Source organism: Pseudopipra pipra, chromosome 1 (assembly GCF_036250125.1).
Source record: "Pseudopipra pipra isolate bDixPip1 chromosome 1, bDixPip1.hap1, whole genome shotgun sequence".
Lineage (NCBI taxonomy): Eukaryota > Metazoa > Chordata > Aves > Passeriformes > Pipridae > Pseudopipra > Pseudopipra pipra.
In genome coordinates, this window is record NC_087549.1 from 46,393,971 (window position 1) to 46,412,717 (window position 18,747).

General features: G+C 41.1%; 1 protein-coding gene across 8 annotated transcripts in view; it reads left to right on the plus strand.

The window, feature by feature from the left end:
* The window catches only part of KCTD1 (potassium channel tetramerization domain containing 1), a 101,250-nt gene extending 82,920 nt beyond the window's left edge, over nt 1-18,330 (plus strand). For all 8 annotated transcript variants that reach the window (XM_064654720.1, XM_064654693.1, XM_064654671.1 and 5 more), the window contains 3 exons: nt 11,310-11,454; nt 13,748-14,053; nt 17,355-18,330. In XM_064654720.1, coding sequence (XP_064510790.1) covers nt 11,310-11,454; nt 13,748-14,053; nt 17,355-17,513 — 610 coding nt within the window. In that variant the 3' untranslated portion in view covers nt 17,514-18,330. The remainder of the gene's footprint in view (nt 1-11,309; nt 11,455-13,747; nt 14,054-17,354) is intronic.
* Nucleotides 18,331-18,747: the final 417 nt, after the last annotated feature.

The following is an 18,747-nucleotide window of genomic DNA, read 5'->3' on the forward strand; positions in this document are numbered from 1 at the left end:
TACTGTTGGGTTTGGTATGGCTGCAGGGATGATTACACCATGACAGCATCTAATTTAATAAACAATAAAGCCACTGTTTTGTATATGTAAAGTTTGTCAATGGAAATAATGTTATCTGTGTGTTTTTTTTATCACCCCACCACCAGCAAAATGTTGAGGTGTGGCTTTGGCATTTCTAACCTATGCAGTAAGCATTATTTATTGCTCAGAGCCACTGTCTAGGATGTTTTAGGTGGACTTTCCTGTCCTCTTAACTGATTAGCACACAGGTTCTGTATGAGCTGATTTGTTTAATGGTGTGATTTTTCTAGTTACTGAAATGCTTAAATCATTTGAACTTCTACCATAGAACCATTTAAACATGTAAATACATGGGAATGAGTTATGGGGTAACAGAACTTGATTGCATTCACCCACAATACAGGTATAAACATACCTCTCTATGTAGACACATGCATGTGTCCACACTAGGAATCACAGCAATATAATTGTAATGTCTGTAAGTTCAGCCATAGAATCACAGAATGTCAAGGGTCGAAAGGGATATCATCTTGTCCCAACCCCCCTGCCATGGGCAGGGACACCTTCCACTAGACCAGGTTGCTCAAGGCCTTATTCAGCCTGGACTTGAACACTGCCAGGGTTGGGGCATCCACAGCCTTTCTGGGCAACCTGCTCCAGTGCCTCACCACCCTCACAGTTAGAGTTAATCAAAAGAGCAGTGTACTGTCCTGTGTTTCTCATACTAAATTCTGTGCTCATCACACTCGTTGCTTCCTTGCTTCTACTGTGTATGCTCTGATGCTATCTGGATTGCCTTTCTCAAAGACTTTGTAATCTAGGATATCAGCCTGAAAGTACCATTTTCATTCTAGGTAGAGGAATCTCTGAGCAGGTGGGCTAAGTAGTAAAGGAAAACACAAATATTTGAGAGAATCGTAATAAATGTGCGATTTTATAGCTGGCCTTGCAGCTTCTCTAGTTGCAAATAAAGTCAGTTTTATAGGAAAAGAACATTATTTGAGCAACCAGGCTGACCTTTGTTTGTAGTTTTCATGGTGTATGTGTAATAATACCATCTCTAATACATTTGCCTGCCACTGTGCAAAGAAATGTGTTGCTTATTTACTAAACATGTCATCAGCATCTCCTGTTCCTCTTCAGTTCAGCATGTATCCTTGGGCTGTATTTTCTGCGTGTTATTTGAGTCCTGTTCTCAAGAGTCATTGTTGCATGCTTTCTTTACAACGTTCCTTAGTCTGGGTACCTTCTTGCTTCACTCAAAGGAGGGAAAAAAAAGTAAGGCAGGTGTGCTTAGTGGTAGCATCACACTAGAAATCTGGCACATGCTTGGACAGAGTTAATTTCTCCTGGTCAGCCCTCATCTGCCTTACCCGTGTTCCCTTGCTGCAGCGCCTTCCTCATCCGTTAGACCTGCTATTCCAGCAGATGAAGCAGGGGTCCTGTGGGCAACAGTCTGCTAGGTGTACAACCCTGGCTTGTCCCCAGCTTACGTGCCAAGTGGAGAGTACTGTGAGAAAGCAGTAGGTCATTAAAGACATAGTCTAAAGTCTTTCATACAGAGGGAGGTTTGCAAATGCAAGTTGCAGGAACATCTCTAATATCTGACATATCTTAACTTGTGGAGTTGGTTTTGACTGCCTTAATAACGTTCTTTACATGTGTATTTTTTTGTTTCCTTTGTCTATTCCTATACGGCTTTAAAAAAACAGGCTGAACACCCTTTCTACCTTCCCTGGCAAATTTTTCTTTGGTCAGTCCAAGCCCAAGTTCAACAGCAGGGTTAAGACCCACTAATGTGTTTTACAGGCTTCTGCTGCACAAGCTAGCAGTGGCAAATTGTTGTCCTCTGCATGAACTGCACTTGAGAAGGATGTTACAGAATTTGTATGTGACTTTCATTGGTATTTATTGAAAGCAGAAGAGCAAGGATGTTTGGGAAAACTGCATTCTGGGCTCTGGAGGATGGTGTTTTCTGGGGACACAGGCACAGATGTAGAAGTTTTAGAAGCATTTTTTCCTCTCTGAATTTTATTCATTAATGAGAAGTTTTACTTAAGCTTCAACATGACCTCTTTCTCTCTCTTGGGAAGCAGTCCCCAGAGGTTCTACCATCTAGCACACAGAAGTTAGTTGTACAGTCTCCTGCCTTCATGGGCTGCAGTGCAGGAGGAGCTTGTGCAACTCTTGCAAAGGGAAAGGCAAGTGTGTTCTTGTCCTGTCTATGAAAACGTGTTGTCCTTTCTCTTAGAGAAGGCAGCAGTTAGCAAAACAACATAGATGTGATTTCTGGCTACGTAGTCAGAGTTGTGAAGATCTTGGAAAGCTCCGTTCATTATGGTTTCGTTGCAAGGTTTGTCATTTATAGGGAAACAGGTTCCACTCATATGAAGTGTGATGCCTTGTTCCCAAAGTAACATCCTGGAAAGGGACAGAGTTAGGGATACCATAGAGCTTCTTGCATAGCATGTATGTGCTAAACTGGGGTCTCTGCTGAGATTGAATCCAGAACTCTTTTCCTGCTATTTTTCCAAGGCATTTCAGGGAGAATCTCAGAGTGTTTCCTATTTGCCTGTGATTTGTGTTTGGAATTTTGATGCTGAGTCTTCTCAAGGTTACCGAGGAAATCTTGAGAGCTGATAGTGGTTTGAATGAAATTCATGAAAGCTGAGGGGCAAACTTGATGTACGAATGAATACATCAAAGGATTTCCTCCATTCTGAGAAGGTTTTTTGTTGTTTGTTTGTTTGTTTGTTTTTTAATATCATGAGTAGGACGAGAAATGGCTCTGGTAGCTTTTTCTGAGATGCTTTAACAGTGTCTTTGCTTTGTGGAATCTGCATTTACAGGTTTATCTATAGGGATTTGAAGATGGGTATTGTTAACAAGCTTTTTTTTTTTTTTTTTTTTTTTTTTTTTTTTTTTTTTAAGAAAAGTTGGCAGGCTCAAAGGAGCCTGAGTTGAAACTAATATGGTTTTGCATTTTACTTAAATGTGATCCTAGGACACGAGTTCCACTTTTTTACATTGCTGCCTGTGAAGGAGTTCAGTGTTCTGAATATATAGATTATCATGGCCTTTGGGATGTTGTGCAGCCACCGGTTTACCTACTTTCTGGCTTTTGGTATTGAAAGATAAACACTCCTGTTCTGCTCCTATCCTCCATTATCTGTACTCACAGCAAACCTGACCATCTTAAACATGATTAAAATTTAATTCAAAAGTTATTAGCTAATTATGACGCAAAGTACTTAATTTGCCATTGCACCCTAATAACTTAAAGGTACTCCTGATAACTTGGTAATAACCGTATCACAAGCAAAAGGACACGGTTGCTACTAACTTAATAGGCAGCTTCCCTCAAGATAAAACAAATAACATACCTCAATGAAATCGGATTCAAGCTTAGTAAAATTATCTTGGCAAGCAAAGAGAGTATTTGTTAATTTTTCTGTGAAATGTTATCATTGCCAAGAAAACTTGGTTACAAAAAACAGAGATGGCAAAAGTATTTGCATGAATAATTGATTTAACATTTCATTGGTTTAAGTGATTTTAGGAAAAGTGGTTTTGATGTGCTCTGGAAAACTAAAAAGTTTTTAAGGACTTATTTGCAAGATACCAAACACTGTAGGAGATGTGAGGCTTAAATGCTTGTAGTCTGTTCTTCAGTATATCCAGTGCTTGAGCAAGCCTGAAAAAAAAAAAAAAAAAGAGCAAGGAAAGATGGCATTGTAAAGAGTAAAATGCAGGTGGTCAAGCTGTGGCTATGAACCAGCAGGCATGCAGGGGAGCCCGTGTGTGTGGCTGCTTTATTGCCTGATGTCCTCACAAATACCTGGAGCAAATTTCCCCTTGTGATGAGAGGGATGATGGCAGGTATCTGCAGCCTCCTCCCTGGCTCTGAGTCTCTGTAATTGGTCATGTGGGGTGGGTCAGTCAGAGAGCTGGCCTGTCCTAGAAGTGTCTCAAAGTCCTAGAGGAAGAGAGGGGCTAAGGTACTAATCTGTAGATACTGGTTTGGCTGAAGGAACAATCTATTTTGGGATTGCAAGACTTCAGTTTTCTGGAGACACATGTGTATGGTAGCAAATGGGTTGAGGGAGTGCTTGGTATCTGGAGACAGGCAAAACTGTGAGGGTCAGGGATTTGTTCAGTCACTGAATCACAGAATGTTCTGAGTTGGAAGAGACTCACAAGGATCATCAAGTCCAGCTCTGAAGCAAATGGCCCATACACGTCTTCAGGAGTGTCAGCAACTTCAGTGTCTGTCAGATGGAAGAACCTTACTTTCTGAAAAGTGATGGGGATTGTGGGGATGAAGATCCTGGTTTGAGGTGGGGGAACACCTGGTGAGCAGAGGATAGACCCCTCTCAGCCACATCTGAAGCCTGTAATGCAGTCTAGAGGTTCGGGAGGTTTGACTGACACAGTATTGAAATTGCTTTTGAAGCACTTATTTTCCCAACCTTGTGTGAAAAAATGCAGATTAGGTTGTAGCCTGTTCCTCTTATCAGTCTGCATCTCCCTAGTATACCAGAGCAGAGAAAGAAGGAATATGGTAAACAGAAACTCCCTGGCCCATTCGCGGTCTGGGAGTAGTGCTCTCCTGGCCTCACCCTTGTTGCCATCGTACAATGTGGGAGATGGTTTCCATCTGCCCACAGATATCGTCTTCTGGTCGTGAGTCACTAGCTCTTGACACCCCATCCCAACTATTTATTCCTCTCTTTTCTCAAATGTCAGCATTTCTACAGATGCCATTTGGGTCTGGGTGGATGATGGTCCTAAGTTTGGGAATGGGGATTTGATCATCCCAGGAGAAGGCTGTGACAGAGCCTATGTTTTTTGACTTGCTTCTATTGAACATTCAGGCACCCCGCACCCACCAAATTGACTAGTCATCAATCAGTATGTTATGTACATCAGGGAAGTTACTGTATCAGCTCTATGTCATAGTGTAATTATTAGTTCTGCTGTGAATCTCCTAGGTAGATGGGTCACCTGTTTAGTGGGAAAAATACAGGTTTTAACTTTTCTTGGAAAAACTTCCTTTTCGGTAAAAACAGAGATTAAGGTGCTTCTGCTGACTTCTGGAGCCTTGGCCATCAATTTTTCAATGCACCCCACTGTTCCCTGTGACCCATGTATCCACTTTTGGTCAGCTGTCCTTAAGTTAAATGTCTTGCGTGCTCCATGATCATCTGTGGCGTAGAAAGACGTAGATTGTTCTCGTGCAAGTAGCATTCCTGCAACATGACTACATGATGTTGTGCAATTTATCCTTTTCCAGTTAATGTGTCAGTTTGTCCGTGTGGATTACATCCAGTGACTATTAGTTCATTTTGTAATATGTCTGATTTCCTTTCATCTCTACTCCTGATGCTGCCTCTGATCAGGCAGGTTATAGCAAATCCCATGTTTCTCTCTTTTTTCTTTTTTTTTTGTCTCTGATGCATTCCCTGATGGTACCACGTCACTCATCATTTCAGATCCTTCCCATCTGCTTCTTACATGCTTTGCTCTGTCTTTAAGATTATTCACCTATTTCAGTCTATCTCGATTTCTTCTGAATGTTTTATTAACGCTCTGAGCTTGCCCCTACCGTTTCTTTTACTTTCATGCTGAAATAACAATCTTAAGATGTTTGAAATTTTCTCCATGTAAATTATTCAGTTCCTTAATCTTTAGCAAATATTTCCGCAAAGGTTTGACATCTGTTTGACTCAGTGTTGGGCATTCATCTGTTCTTTAAAATGCCATGTAACTTTTTTTTTAAATCTCTTAAGAACTGGTGTTTTAATACCTCCGCCAGTTCATTCTTCTTTCTCTGTCATTTTGGCTCCTATATAAATACTTTTTCTATAGAAGGTTTAATGAGACTTTAGGTTTTAGTACATTTTTCCCCTGTTACCTGTGCTTTATAATAATTGTATTCATGCCTCTTCTCATAATGTAGGAACTGTCTGTGCCAAGGAATTCCTGAGACTCATGGACATGAAACCTTAAATTAAATGTAAGAAGGAAGAGATAAGAACAAATTATAATAGCACTGAGAGCAAGAGATTACAACAGGGTATTTGGTTAAAATGCGGTTTTCATAATATATGTTCCTGAAGATTGCGAATGTATTCTGTTATGTTTATGAGCCAACTTTTGTTATGCAGAGTTATAAAGGTTGCTATGTATTCGGTCTCTGTGGATCCAAATGATGTGAGGTATTCAAAAAAGAAGAGCAGGTTGATACTGTCAAAGTGGTCCTCTGAAAAAAAGAATAGAAACCTCATCATTCTCTACTTGGGTAGGATAGCATTTCTCCCTGGCGTGGATCCCTCTTCAACTGTACTGGCTTCTAGGGGACAGTGCAAAATTGTATAATTTAGACATATGAGGAAGTAAAATTAAATAGCCATGAGATGAGCATACCATTAAACAGATCTAATTTATAATGGGCTCTTATGCAAATTGCTTTTGAGCTTTCAGTAAAAGAAAATGAAAAGAGATTAATAAGGACAGCTTGGACTAAAAAGTTGCAGAGAAAAAAAAAAGTAAAAACCTGTTTCAGCTCACTCTCCACACACCCCAGAGTGTTAAATAAGCATTCCCATTAGCCATGTAAATATAATGATGTTATAATAAAACTTGCACTTAACTTCTAAGGGCCAAACTCCTAATCACTTTGCCACAATGGCTCCAACCAAGTGAGTAAGATTTCAAATAAAATACCTGTTCTTTGCCATGTGATTCATTACTGGGGGGAGAGAGATCTGTTTTCATGTGTATTGTGCTCTTTGCCTGCTGCTGAATATCCAACCCTGGTGAAGTCTGAGGCAGTTACTTGCCTTGCCATTAGGGTGGAATTGCAGGTGCCCAGGGCACTGCGGATGCTCCTCCTGCTGCAGGGTTCCCTCCAATGGGTTAATAAAAGGACTTGGCACCAGTTTTGATCCCTTTTTGTTGTTCTATGAAAGACATGGGGGGGCAGGGAAATCTAACAGCTAAGGAACCGTTGAAAGTAGTTTATTGCAAAAGATTTTCAGTTACTTTTGAGTTCATAGTGTTCTCTGATAAAGAAGTTAAAATGAGAAATAATATACTGAACGTATTCAATTGTAAGAAACGTTTATTTTCTCAGGGAAAAAAGAGGTTTATTTCTGCCTTAGTTTACAAGTGATGTAATATTCTGCATGCTTATTCCTTCGATTACAAAAGGGAAGAATTTTAGCTTTGTCCAGTGAAGCCATGCAGAACTGTGTCATTTTTCTTGGCACTGAGTTTTGCCATAGTTGTCTTGTTTACTTCATATTGACCATCTTGTTCCTAATTGTTGCTGCCTTCCCACATTCTCAGCTGAGGCATAATATACTAAAGCGAAGTCTTTTCCCTTTATGTGTATAATAATATATATAAATATTTATACACTGAGAGAGCAAAGTTATAAACACACTGTGTATACAGTTTTGCTGCAGACTGAGTATATTTTTATACTTGAGAAGCAGGACTTGATTCTGAAGAATTTGAGAAATCCTGTAAGCAATGTCATCTTCCCGTGCTAGCTTCTTGGTCTAGAAATGCTGTTATGGGAGTGCCGGTGTGTGGGAAGAAAGATCCATCTCTGTAGTATTTTATGGAATTAGAACAATGATCTTTTACATGTCCTGTTGTTTTTTCTCCACTAAACCCAGGCTTGTGGCTTGGCCACACACCAGGCTTGACCCAGGTTTGTGTCCTTAAAGTAAAACCAAATTCTCGATGGAAGCAGGATTTTCCACTGGTTATATTTTCAACCCTTTTCTGACAGTGGAATATGATACTTAAAGCCACAGACATTAATTATTACCCATTGGAGGTCGCACTTTCAACCCATGGGACATTAATTTTCTTGATACATAGAAAATTTCAGCCTGTTAGTTTTAATTAAATATTTCAGAAGCACGTTTTCGTGTAAATGGACTACAGTTTCTTATCCTTTACCCTTGATATTTGGCTAATTCTGCATATAATTATCAGCTTATTTTGCAAGCCTCCTTCAGAGCATTTTCCTATTTCAAAAATCCATTTAGCTGTTATGTATTTGTCATTCAAAAAAAAGAAGGTGTCTTTGCCAATCATCAGCCAATATTGTCAAGAAGGAGATGGGGAAAAACATCTTTCAGGTGTTCTTGGGAAGTGAAATTAAAATAATTAAAATAAGAATGATTTACCAGTCCTTTCTTGTGCCAGCGAACTGGTGTCTCTTAAGCATTTATAATTGCAGTGTGAGACCAAGCAGGAGTACCAGCAGAGCTACAGGGAGGATGGTTACTTAGATTGTGTCATATAAATGAGGTGCCAACTGAGGCACAGGAGGGAGCTTACCACTGCCTCTAGGAACCCAAGAATGCGTGGTGAGGCTGGAGGGGGAAGATGCTGGTTGTTCCCTGGATCCTGGCATAGCCCAGTCTCCTCTCCTGATGGGTGTAGCAAATGCAGCTTAGGAGCAGGACCATGTCACCAGATTTGGATCCCATATTATCTCAAGTTTTTCCCTGAAGGCCATGTGAAGGATGCGGGAATCTATGTTTTTCCATCTCAAAATGAAAAGAAAGCTTTAATTTTGTTTACAGGAGCCTCTCTGCTGGGGGTCTACCCTTCCAAAGCTGTTTTAATATGTGAAAGTGCAGTTGTGTATTGCAAAGTGATCCTGGGAGGGGAGCCAGAAGGGAATTGGGACTTTGCAATTCCTGGGGTTTTGCTGCTGCAGCCGAGCACTAAGGCAGTGTTTTCAGTTAATGCTTCCAGCCCATACCCAAAGCCTTTGAGGTCCCAGGTAGCATTCCCAATGGCTGTGTGCTCTCCTCAGCATTATGGTTTTGTCAGAAGGCTCCATCCTCTGATAGTATCTTGCTCTTCTCTAAACAATTAATAAAATGGAGACAAAAAGCCTAGAGGTTTAACATATGTAATTATATAAGTAATTTAGAACTAGGAAAATGCTGCAGAAAGCAATTACAATTATACATTTCAGTAATGACTGACTTGGCCAAATACATGTTTTGTGTGTGAATTCCATGATAGATTTCAAGATGACTTGCTTGAGTATAGGGGAAAATTAATTCTAAATGCTGAGTACTTCCATTTCAGACATAAAATGTGGTTCATCTACCTAGTCAACAGGAGCCTGTATTATATGGGCTTTTGCAGCTTAAATTTTGAGCAGCAGGGCAGGCAGTAACAAGTCTTCGAGGAAGAAGGCTTGAATAGTTCTAAGGGATGGCTTTTAAAAGAAATGTTTTGTATTTGATCATGCTGCAAAATATATTTCATTCCTTATATGCTATGGATTTCATGTGACTTGATTTGATTCAGGCATTTATTACAGAATTGTAAATGGCCAGCTGAGGTTAATGGGGTTTTATTTCCTAGTCTCCTCTCAGCCGGTGAGAAACTATAGAAGGGACTTGTATTCTGTTCAGAACTTGTATATGTACCTGCTCAGGGCACAGACATCACTCCAAACTCAATTTGGATTGTCTGTGCCATTTTCAAAGGGAAAGTGTGTGGCTGTGGGTGCAACACTGTGCAGAGCCACCTGGAACCCTGACTCTCTGCAGTTCCCTGAGATGCTGCTGCAAGCCCTGCTGCCTCCCGCTCTTTGGGAACCACTTCTGTCTTTTGCCTCTTGAACCCCTCCTGGAAATTGCCTTCTGCTGGCCAAGGGATGCGGCATCTCTCAGCATGGGATGCTTCATGCAACCAGGAGGGCTCGTAACCTCTGAGTTTCTGGTGGCTTTTTTTTTTTTTCCGACTGGAGGTGGGGAATGGTTGTTTATTCACTTCTTTTAAAACAAAAAGAGTATGCCATGACTGTTTATTGTGCTTGCTCTATCCTTTTCATGAGAAAATAGACTTGTACCTTACCTATACCACAAACTGAGTGTGATCAGGAAATAAAAGTGTCTGTTGGTCCCCTATCTCCATGCTGATGTCTGGTAATACTATTGTATGCTCTCTAGTAAACTGTGGAGGTTTTGCTGTGCTGATTCTCAAAACAGATTGGTTATGTCGGGAGAGAAAACTATGTATGAACAAGACTTTCCTTTGAAATATTGGAAATGTGGTATCTGTAGAATATTACAGAATGTAGCAGGTTGTGACAAAGCTCTGAAATTGTGCCCCAAATTGTTGGCAGTGTTTCACATGGCGTGTCTGTTTGACGTATCACAAGTGAGCTATTTCGAGACCATTTGTTTACAGTTCTGGTGTTGGAAAGATTCAAAAAGTACTTCCACATTGCATGTACAGGCATATGAGCAGGCACACAAAATTAGACCTACCAGTCACTCCTGCTCATTTCATTGGGAAACCACCAGTGACTCAGGACTGTTTTGCAAATGCCCCAGTGTAGAATTGAAACATTTATTTTGTGTTACTCTGAGGGTTTTGTTTGGAGTTTTCAGCCCTTCCTCGTGCTCTAACTAAAGCTGTTTTGAGAGACCCGCATCCAGAAATGTATGTGCACCCAGAGGTTGATGCTGCGAGGCCTGCTGGCAAGCAGAGGCTCTCTAGGTAGCTGTGTGGTTCTGGTGGTCAGTAGGTGGTCTCTAAAAATTGTGACATTTTTCTAGATCGTTGTTATAGAGAGTTCTGATAGATACCTGCCACAACCAGTTAACTTTTACATTAAATCATTAGATCACGTTGAAGTGTTATCTCTTTCGTACCCCCATCTTCATATTCCCACAGTGTGCTGCCCCTCAGCTGTGCCTGCCTTAGCGTTGGTTGCGGTAGTGGTATCCAAAAGGTGATCTGGGTGTAAAAAACAAACAAACAAAAACCAAGCAAACAACCAAAACAAACTTATTTCCCAGGTACAGTTTCCAAACTAGATGAAGTTCACTGTGCAGTGCTCTGGAAAGCAGAATGAGTCAATCAATGGTGTTGGAGCATCTAGAGTGGATGGGGTGTGCTGAAGGGAGCAATCAAAAGAGGTGCCCAAAATAATTGAGGGAGTGTCATCTCATGAGACAGATTTGGGCAGTGAGGTGGGTCCAAGAAGCTGCTGCCCTCACTGCTTTTCTTCCACCTCCCATCCACTTCCCCTGCTGTACTGCTTGGAAGTTCCTGAGGCCATGCTGGAAAATGTGGCTTAAACAGTAGTTTGAAAACAGCCCTTTTCTTATGGAGCAGAGCCACAGAGCTGCTTCGGTGAAGTATGTGTGAGAGGGTTTTGTAGCGTTGGGCCATTTGAGCAACTCTTGAGCTGAGTTTGGTTTGACTCTGCTACTCTTCTCTTGTTTCCTCTCCAGAATTGGCCGGCTTTTTGATGGCACAGAGCCCATTGTCCTCGACAGTCTCAAGCAGCATTATTTCATTGACAGAGATGGGCAGATGTTCAGATATATCTTGAATTTCTTAAGGACATCGAAACTCCTCATTCCTGATGATTTCAAGGTGAGATTCCAAGGGACTCGGGTGTTTTACATGATCCTTGGTAAAGAAAGGATCTGGTGTGTAGTCAAAAGAGAGAGCCCCAGACAGGGAAGAGGGACTTGCAGGGTATGGTGTTTGATTTCATGTACATGGCAAAAGTAAGCATGGAGTTACTAAAGTGGTATCTTCCTTTCCTAGAGTGGCATCAGTATTAAATTTTCCCCTCCTGTCTCTAGTGTAATGAAGCAACCTTGCCAGGTTTGACCTTGGGAAATTAAATATTGTAGGATACTGATGGAAACAGAAAGGATGTTACAATCTGCAACTGACTGCTCATGAGCTTGGCTGATTACTTGTCCTCTCATCCGTTTTTATGCTTCTCCTCTGATTGCAGCAGCTCCAGTTTCCCCTCCCACACTGAAATTAAGAAAATGATGTGGGAATCACAGTATTGACAAAATAAACTGCATACATGGTAATATTTGAGCATTAAGTCATAGAATATTTTCTCTCTCAGACTCTTGAAGGCATACTGCAAGTCTAATTTTGGAATTTGAGAGAAGTCAGGGATGAGTAGTTCCATGTTCATTATTTAAACTTTATTAAAGATCCTGCTTTTTTTTCTTTTCAATGACAAATTTGTGGTAGTTCACCGTGTTAGACATTAGTCTGCAGAGGCAGAGCTTCAGACTGCATGTGATGTTTATCTGCTTGTAGGTATGTGGGTGTATATGTGGTGTCAGAAAGCTGGGGACCGTGGTTGCAATCAGAACAGATCTTTATCATTACTTAATGAACACACATCAGTGCAGCTGGCTGTGCCCCTAGTTCACTGTGGGAAATACAGCAATTGGGATTGAACAGGAGAAGTGATGGGGAAGGGTTAGAGCTGTTCACACTGGTATGCTGCCTTTTGTCCCATGTATCTGAGACAGCTTTTCAGGTGTTTGGGGCATAATAGGTGTGAGGTTGAGTTCAAGAGCTGTATTTCAGCAACCTTTGAGTCATCTGCTGTAGACACATCCTTGTTGCTCCCATGCTGTGACAAGGGTAGATCTCCCTGAAAAATGTGGGAGTTTGGAACCAGCTGATAATTTCCCTCTTTTGAAGTCTTAGGGCATCTTTGTGCTGCTCTTGGCACTTACCCTGGAGGTAATCAGAAATACAGGAAAAGGAAAAGCCACCTTTCATACAGTATTAAGAAGTTACATGTGTAGAGCCTTTTAAACACATAAATTTACTGTAACTGCCGAACTTAAAAATGCAACTCCTGGCAAGTTCACCCAACTATGATGTTCAAAGGGGTGTCTTCCCCAGTGGTGCTCAAAGGTGTATCAAAAAAATCAGCGATTAAAATAAACAGCACTTCATGTTTCTTAGAAATATATAGAGTAGGTGATTTTTTTGTTATGCATTAAACGTAAGCAGTATTTTAAGCTTGATTTAGGTGTCCCATTCACATCAAGTATGTGGTTTCTAGCTCAAATTCAGGACTATATTGATTGTTAGCAGTCTTCTCTTTGTTTCTCTGTTTTCCCTAATTCTCATGTATCGCTTTTCTCTGTATAAATATTTTCCAAATAGTTTTATGCTCTTAAACCTAGAAAAACAAGATTTTTTTTTTAATGTTTTTTAAATTTAAAAAATGGCAGTAGGCAGACTCCACATCATCAGTTCTAAATTACTTCTGCACTGGCTATGCCTAGAAATGCATTCTCTCTGCTCTGGCATTGAGACAATGTAGTAAACAATACTAGTGGCAAAATGGGGAGGTATTAAAAAATACTTAATTTTTAAAATGCAGTAATATGTGCAAACATTATGCAAATATCAGAATCATTTTACACTAACAACCATTGCAGGCGCCCTCATTTACATTCTTATACCTGTTACAATGCCTGCTAGTGTTGCTGTAAGACCCGATGGATCCTAGTGATGAATTTTCTGAATCCTGATTGAATTCTGTTCCATCTGTTCAATGAGGTCATTATTCTATGACATCACTATAGGGATAAAATATGGGGAAAAGTGAGATTTTTTTTTTTTTGCCTGGATTTTTTTTGCAGAAGGGAGTTGAGCAAGCATAGCCTCTCCCTCCCCACAAAAGTGCAGCTATACTCAGCCCGTTTCAAGTGGCTAATGGTTATTTTTTCCTTGTTCTGTTATTTTATTACACTTCCTACACAGTAATTAGTAGCTATGTCTGAAGGGTTCCAGACCTAGAGCGGTGTTGGCCTGAATAACCATATCCATTAAGTGCCACATTAGCAATGCCTCTTTCTTAATTGTGCACAGTAATGCATGTGTCTTTCAGGACTACAGTTTGTTATATGAAGAAGCGAAGTATTTCCAGCTTCAGCCCATGCTGGGAGAGATGGAAAGGTGGAAACAGGACCGGGAGAGTGGCCGCTTCACAAAGTCTTGTGAGTGCCTGGTGGTGCGGGTTGCCCCAGATCTTGGAGAGAGGATTACACTGAGTGGCGATAAGTCATTGATAGAAGAAGTGTTTCCAGAAATCGGCGATGTGATGTGTAATTCTGTCAACGCCGGCTGGAATCACGACTCAACGCATGTCATCCGATTTCCACTGAACGGATACTGTCACCTCAACTCAGTTCAGGTAGGAAATCACATATGCATTTTTTGAAAGGGAGCCTGCTGGCCAGGTACCAGTGGGCTGACCCTCGTCCATGTCACTGGAGTGTTTTGGTGAACAAAATCAGCTGGCGGCTTTAAGCTAGTTATTTGCTTCTGTGGGTCAGGACGTCTTCCTTGATTTAATAACATATATTCCCCAAATCTCTTTGCAAGCAAACTACAGTAGTGTTAAAATTTTCTGTGGTCTCAGGAAAGACCCTTCGCTTTCACTTCCAGTGGTTTTTTCTAATTTTTTATGGCATAGTAGAGGCCTGTTGGGATTGATAGGACAAGGGGTAATGATTTTAAACTACAATGGGGTAGATATAGACTAGATAAGAGGAGGAAAATTTTACAGTGAAACACTGGAACAGGTTGCCCTGAGAGGTGGTGGATGCACCATCCCTGGAAGCATTCAACGTGAGGCTGGAGAGGGCTCTGAGCAACCTGATCTAGTTGAAGGCATCCCTACTTATTGCAGAGGGATTGGACTAGATGACCTTTAAAGGTCCCTTTCAACTATGATTGAATATAGTAATGTCTAAAATGTCTAAAATACAAAATGATTAAGAAAAAACTTGGGAGATAAATGTAGGTAATTTCTGGAATAATTATAACAGGGTGGTAAGGTTTGGAGACTTGGCAGGGAGCCAGCTTCAAACCATATCACCTTATTTTGGTGATATGGTTTTGTCATTTTTTGGTTAAAAATAACCAACCTCACACACCTGCCTGCACCTAGTTAGACGTCTTGCACAGCTGGCACTTTGGAGTGTGACCACTTCACATCTGGAATCATCACTAGCACAATCAATGCTGTTAAGTTTGGACACACCTCCTAAACACTGCAGACTCATGAGAGAATTCTTATAGAGAACAGGTTTGCAAGCTAAACTTGGTGTCTTTTCATCTGCCAGGTCCTCCTGTCCAGGTAGAGAATCATAGAATCATTAAGGTTGGAAAAGATCACCAAGTCCTGCTAATGCCTTAGAATTCTGGAGAATTCTAAGGTATCACAACCTTTGAACAAAACACCACCATGTCAACTAAACCACAGCACTAAGTGCCACGTTCAGTCATGCCTTGACACTTCCAGGGATGGTGACTCCACCATTTCCCTGGGCGGTCCGTTTCAATGCTCAACCACCCTTTCAGTGAAGAAATTCCTCCTGATGTCCAACCTGAACCCCCAGCAGCACAACTTGAGGCTATTTCCTCTTGTCCTGTCACTAGTTGCCTGGGATAAGAGGCCAACCCTCACCTGGCTACAACCTCCTTTCAGGTAGTTGTAGAGTGATAAGGTCACCCCTGATTCTCCTTTTCTCTAGATGAAGCAAGCTGAGCACTGGGGCATGGACTGAAGGCTGGCCAGGCACTGCACTTGTGCTAGCACTTAACATAAGTGTCTGGTAGACCTGTCTAAAACTATCTAGATAGGTCTAGATAACTCATGTTATGCTTGGACAGTTGTCTCTTACTGGCTTTACTGTCATACTGAAACATCAAAATGGCTTTTGTCATAGCCATTAATGCAAATTTAGAACAGCCTTGGATATAGGATTACAGCTGAAAAGGGATAGGACTATCAAGGAGGGTTATTTAGCCACATGTCATATGATAGTTCTCAAAGGAGTTGTATCCTTCAGCGTTTTGTCACTTATTCTGATGCTTACATTTTTGTTTCACAAATAAGAATTGCCAAGCATATTTACTGATGTGAAAAACCTGAGTCAGAGTGGCAGAATATGGACAGGCTTCAAGAGAGATGATGATCCCACATTAATAATGCTGCATCTTCCATTTTGGGGGGACATAAGCATCTCCCAGTCCTAATAACAATGTGAGACAGGACAAGGACTACCAATAGACAGTCTGAGCAGAGAGTGAGGTACAGACTAAATGTTTTGTCCAGGGCTGTGCTAGTTTACAGAGTTACTTCCCCCACGTTTTTTCTCAGGACCCAAGCTCTCCTGTTCTATCTAGGTGGCTTACACTGAGATATTTGGGGGGGCAGGAGTGGGAATTTTGGCTTATGTTGCTAAAAGCTAAAGAACAGGGTAAACAAAAATTGCACAGGTGTTTCAATTGGTGTTTCTGAGCCTCTTTTCCCAACCCTTTCTTTTTGATATGTCTGCTGTGTAATTAGCCATGCTCAGGTACTTTCAAAAAACATTTGCCGACCTGGAGCATTTTATGTAAAAACACAGCATGTCTTTGAAGCATTTTTAAACCACAGCTTGCTTCTGCACCCACCGTAATCCTTTGCAGACTTCTGCTGTTCTGCTTGCCCATGCTGTCCCAGCACCCCTGCAAGCCAATTTGACAACTGGTGAAATAGCTAGGAAAGCCTTGGGAGGCACCTGCTCCCAGCACAACCTTGGTGAGCATCGTCCTGTTCCGCTGAACAGAGGGTCCCATGTCCTGTGGGATCCAGGAGCATTAGCCTCCTCCCTGGGGTTGGCGGCTGTCACAGCTGACCCTGGTGAATCCCTGGAAGAATCTCTTTCATAGGTGAGGCAAAGGAAGTCCAGGCAGCAGAACAGATGATCATAAAAGTAACAAAGAGTGTAAATAAAGGAAAGAATGTCTCAGACGTGCAGTTACGGTAAACCAGTGTGAACATGGGTCATTTAAAAAAGGTGGAATAGTGGTATGGAAGGAGACCATGCTCTAAGCAGCCTCCTAAGCACTGGAGCCAGTGCTGGGAGCCGAGGTCTTTGCACCATCATTTGTTGAGTGAGCTGTGTTGGGTGCATCCCCCTGCTACTCCAAAAGCCCTGCCTGTCTCTTCTTTTTAACTTGCGGATATTGTTTTTCTTTTTTTTTCTTTCTTATTTTTTCCATCGTATTTCCCACTGGAAGCAACACTCTGGCTTCGTGAAAAAGAGGAAAGAAAGTGAATAAGCAGAACTCATTAGTTCCATAATTAAAGTTAAAAGGTCTCAGATTTTACCATAGGTAACTGTAACCACAAACCTTCAGAATCGCAGTTGTTTTTTAAGTCTCCAGTAAATATCATGATAACTTTTTTGAAATTATGACCATGGTATCTACATTGTCACCATTTAGTTGAGAAATCTGCTCACGTTGGCTGTGCAATCCTTCATTTTTTTTTTTAATTGCTCAGTGGCTATAGTTGGCAGAAATCAGTCCAATACAATTAGGCTGTGTAACCACTTTTGTTTCCTAGCTGAATCCATTTGAAAACACCAGTTATTATCATTGGACAGCAAATAATCTGTTTATTTACTTATATGTTAGTGGTTTTTTCCTCTTTTTTGCAGGTACTTGAGAGGTTACAGCAAAGAGGGTTTGAGATTGTTGGCTCATGTGGAGGTGGGGTGGACTCTTCCCAATTCAGTGAATACGTACTGAGACGAGAACTCAGAAGGACATCTCGTGCACCCTCTGTCATTCGAATAAAGCAAGAGCCTCTGGACTAAAATGGACATGTTTCTTTATGCAGAAAAAAAAAAAAAAAGAAGAAAGCAAAGAGGAAAACAAAAGGGGACATTTCATGTGCAGTTTGGACTCCAAACAAGTCCTGGAACTAAAATTGAATAAAAGACACATTTATATCGAATATAGAGACCACACCTGAATTCATATGGGAACACTTGGAATAGTAGTGATAATAATAATAACCTCAAGATATAAAAGAAAACACACACACATAAAAAATATGTATGTATATGTATGTCTGTACATATATATATGTATGTATATGTCAAGGGGTAGGAAATGCAATGAAAAAAAAGTGGTAGATGAGGTTGGTGCTGTGATGGCCATTAAGTGTCCTAGGCCCTACCCGGGCCCACTTAACGGTGTACAAGCCATTGCCATGGGGGGTTCATAGACTACTCTTCACCCATTTTCCATTGCCAAACAGCCATCCACTTTTTAATGTGTACACACCTTGATTCAACTTTATTTGCATATGGAGGTTTATGTCTGTCTTTTTTAGAGGTGGTTGGGCAGGTGTTCAGGAGATGACCATCCATGGCACTGGAAAGCTTGTCAACTGAATTTTAAATGTAGTTTGTACAGAAGTCGCACACTTTTTGTCTGCCCTCACAGATGTGAAAGGTTAACTTTTCTTTTGAATTAGTTTTTTTGTTGTTTTTTGTTTTGTGTTTTTCAAAGGGGGCCAGAATAATTAATATTTGGTAGAGATGCTCTGGTTTGAATCTGCTGCTTTCCTACAATTTTTTCAAATTTTATAATGTATTAAATACAATAAACTCCTGTTTAAAAGAACAAGGGTCTGGTTTAAGCCAACAGAAGCAGAGAGGTGGGACTGCACTGCACTCCACCATGTGGAGGGGTGGCCACTCTGGCAAAACAACGAGTAGGCAGTGCTGCCTGCGCATGGTGGAGTGAGTTAAAGGCAGCAGAGGCTGTTGAGGGATCTGTCTGGTGTGGCATATGTGGCTGGTATTTCTTCAGCACTGTCTCTTTTTTAAGTTTTGTCTCAGTTGGAAGAGAAGCTGTTGGCCAAATGTGACAATAACACCAGCTCAGCCCAGGGAAACCCATCAGAAAAGGACACCTGGTTCTGTAACCATCAGTGTAACAGTGACTCCTTGCATCATTCCCTCCTGTTAAGGAGTTGGCAGCTTCAACTCTCCAAGCCCTTGCCTTGCTGAGTGTTAGTCAGCCTGTTTGGTTTTAATGTTA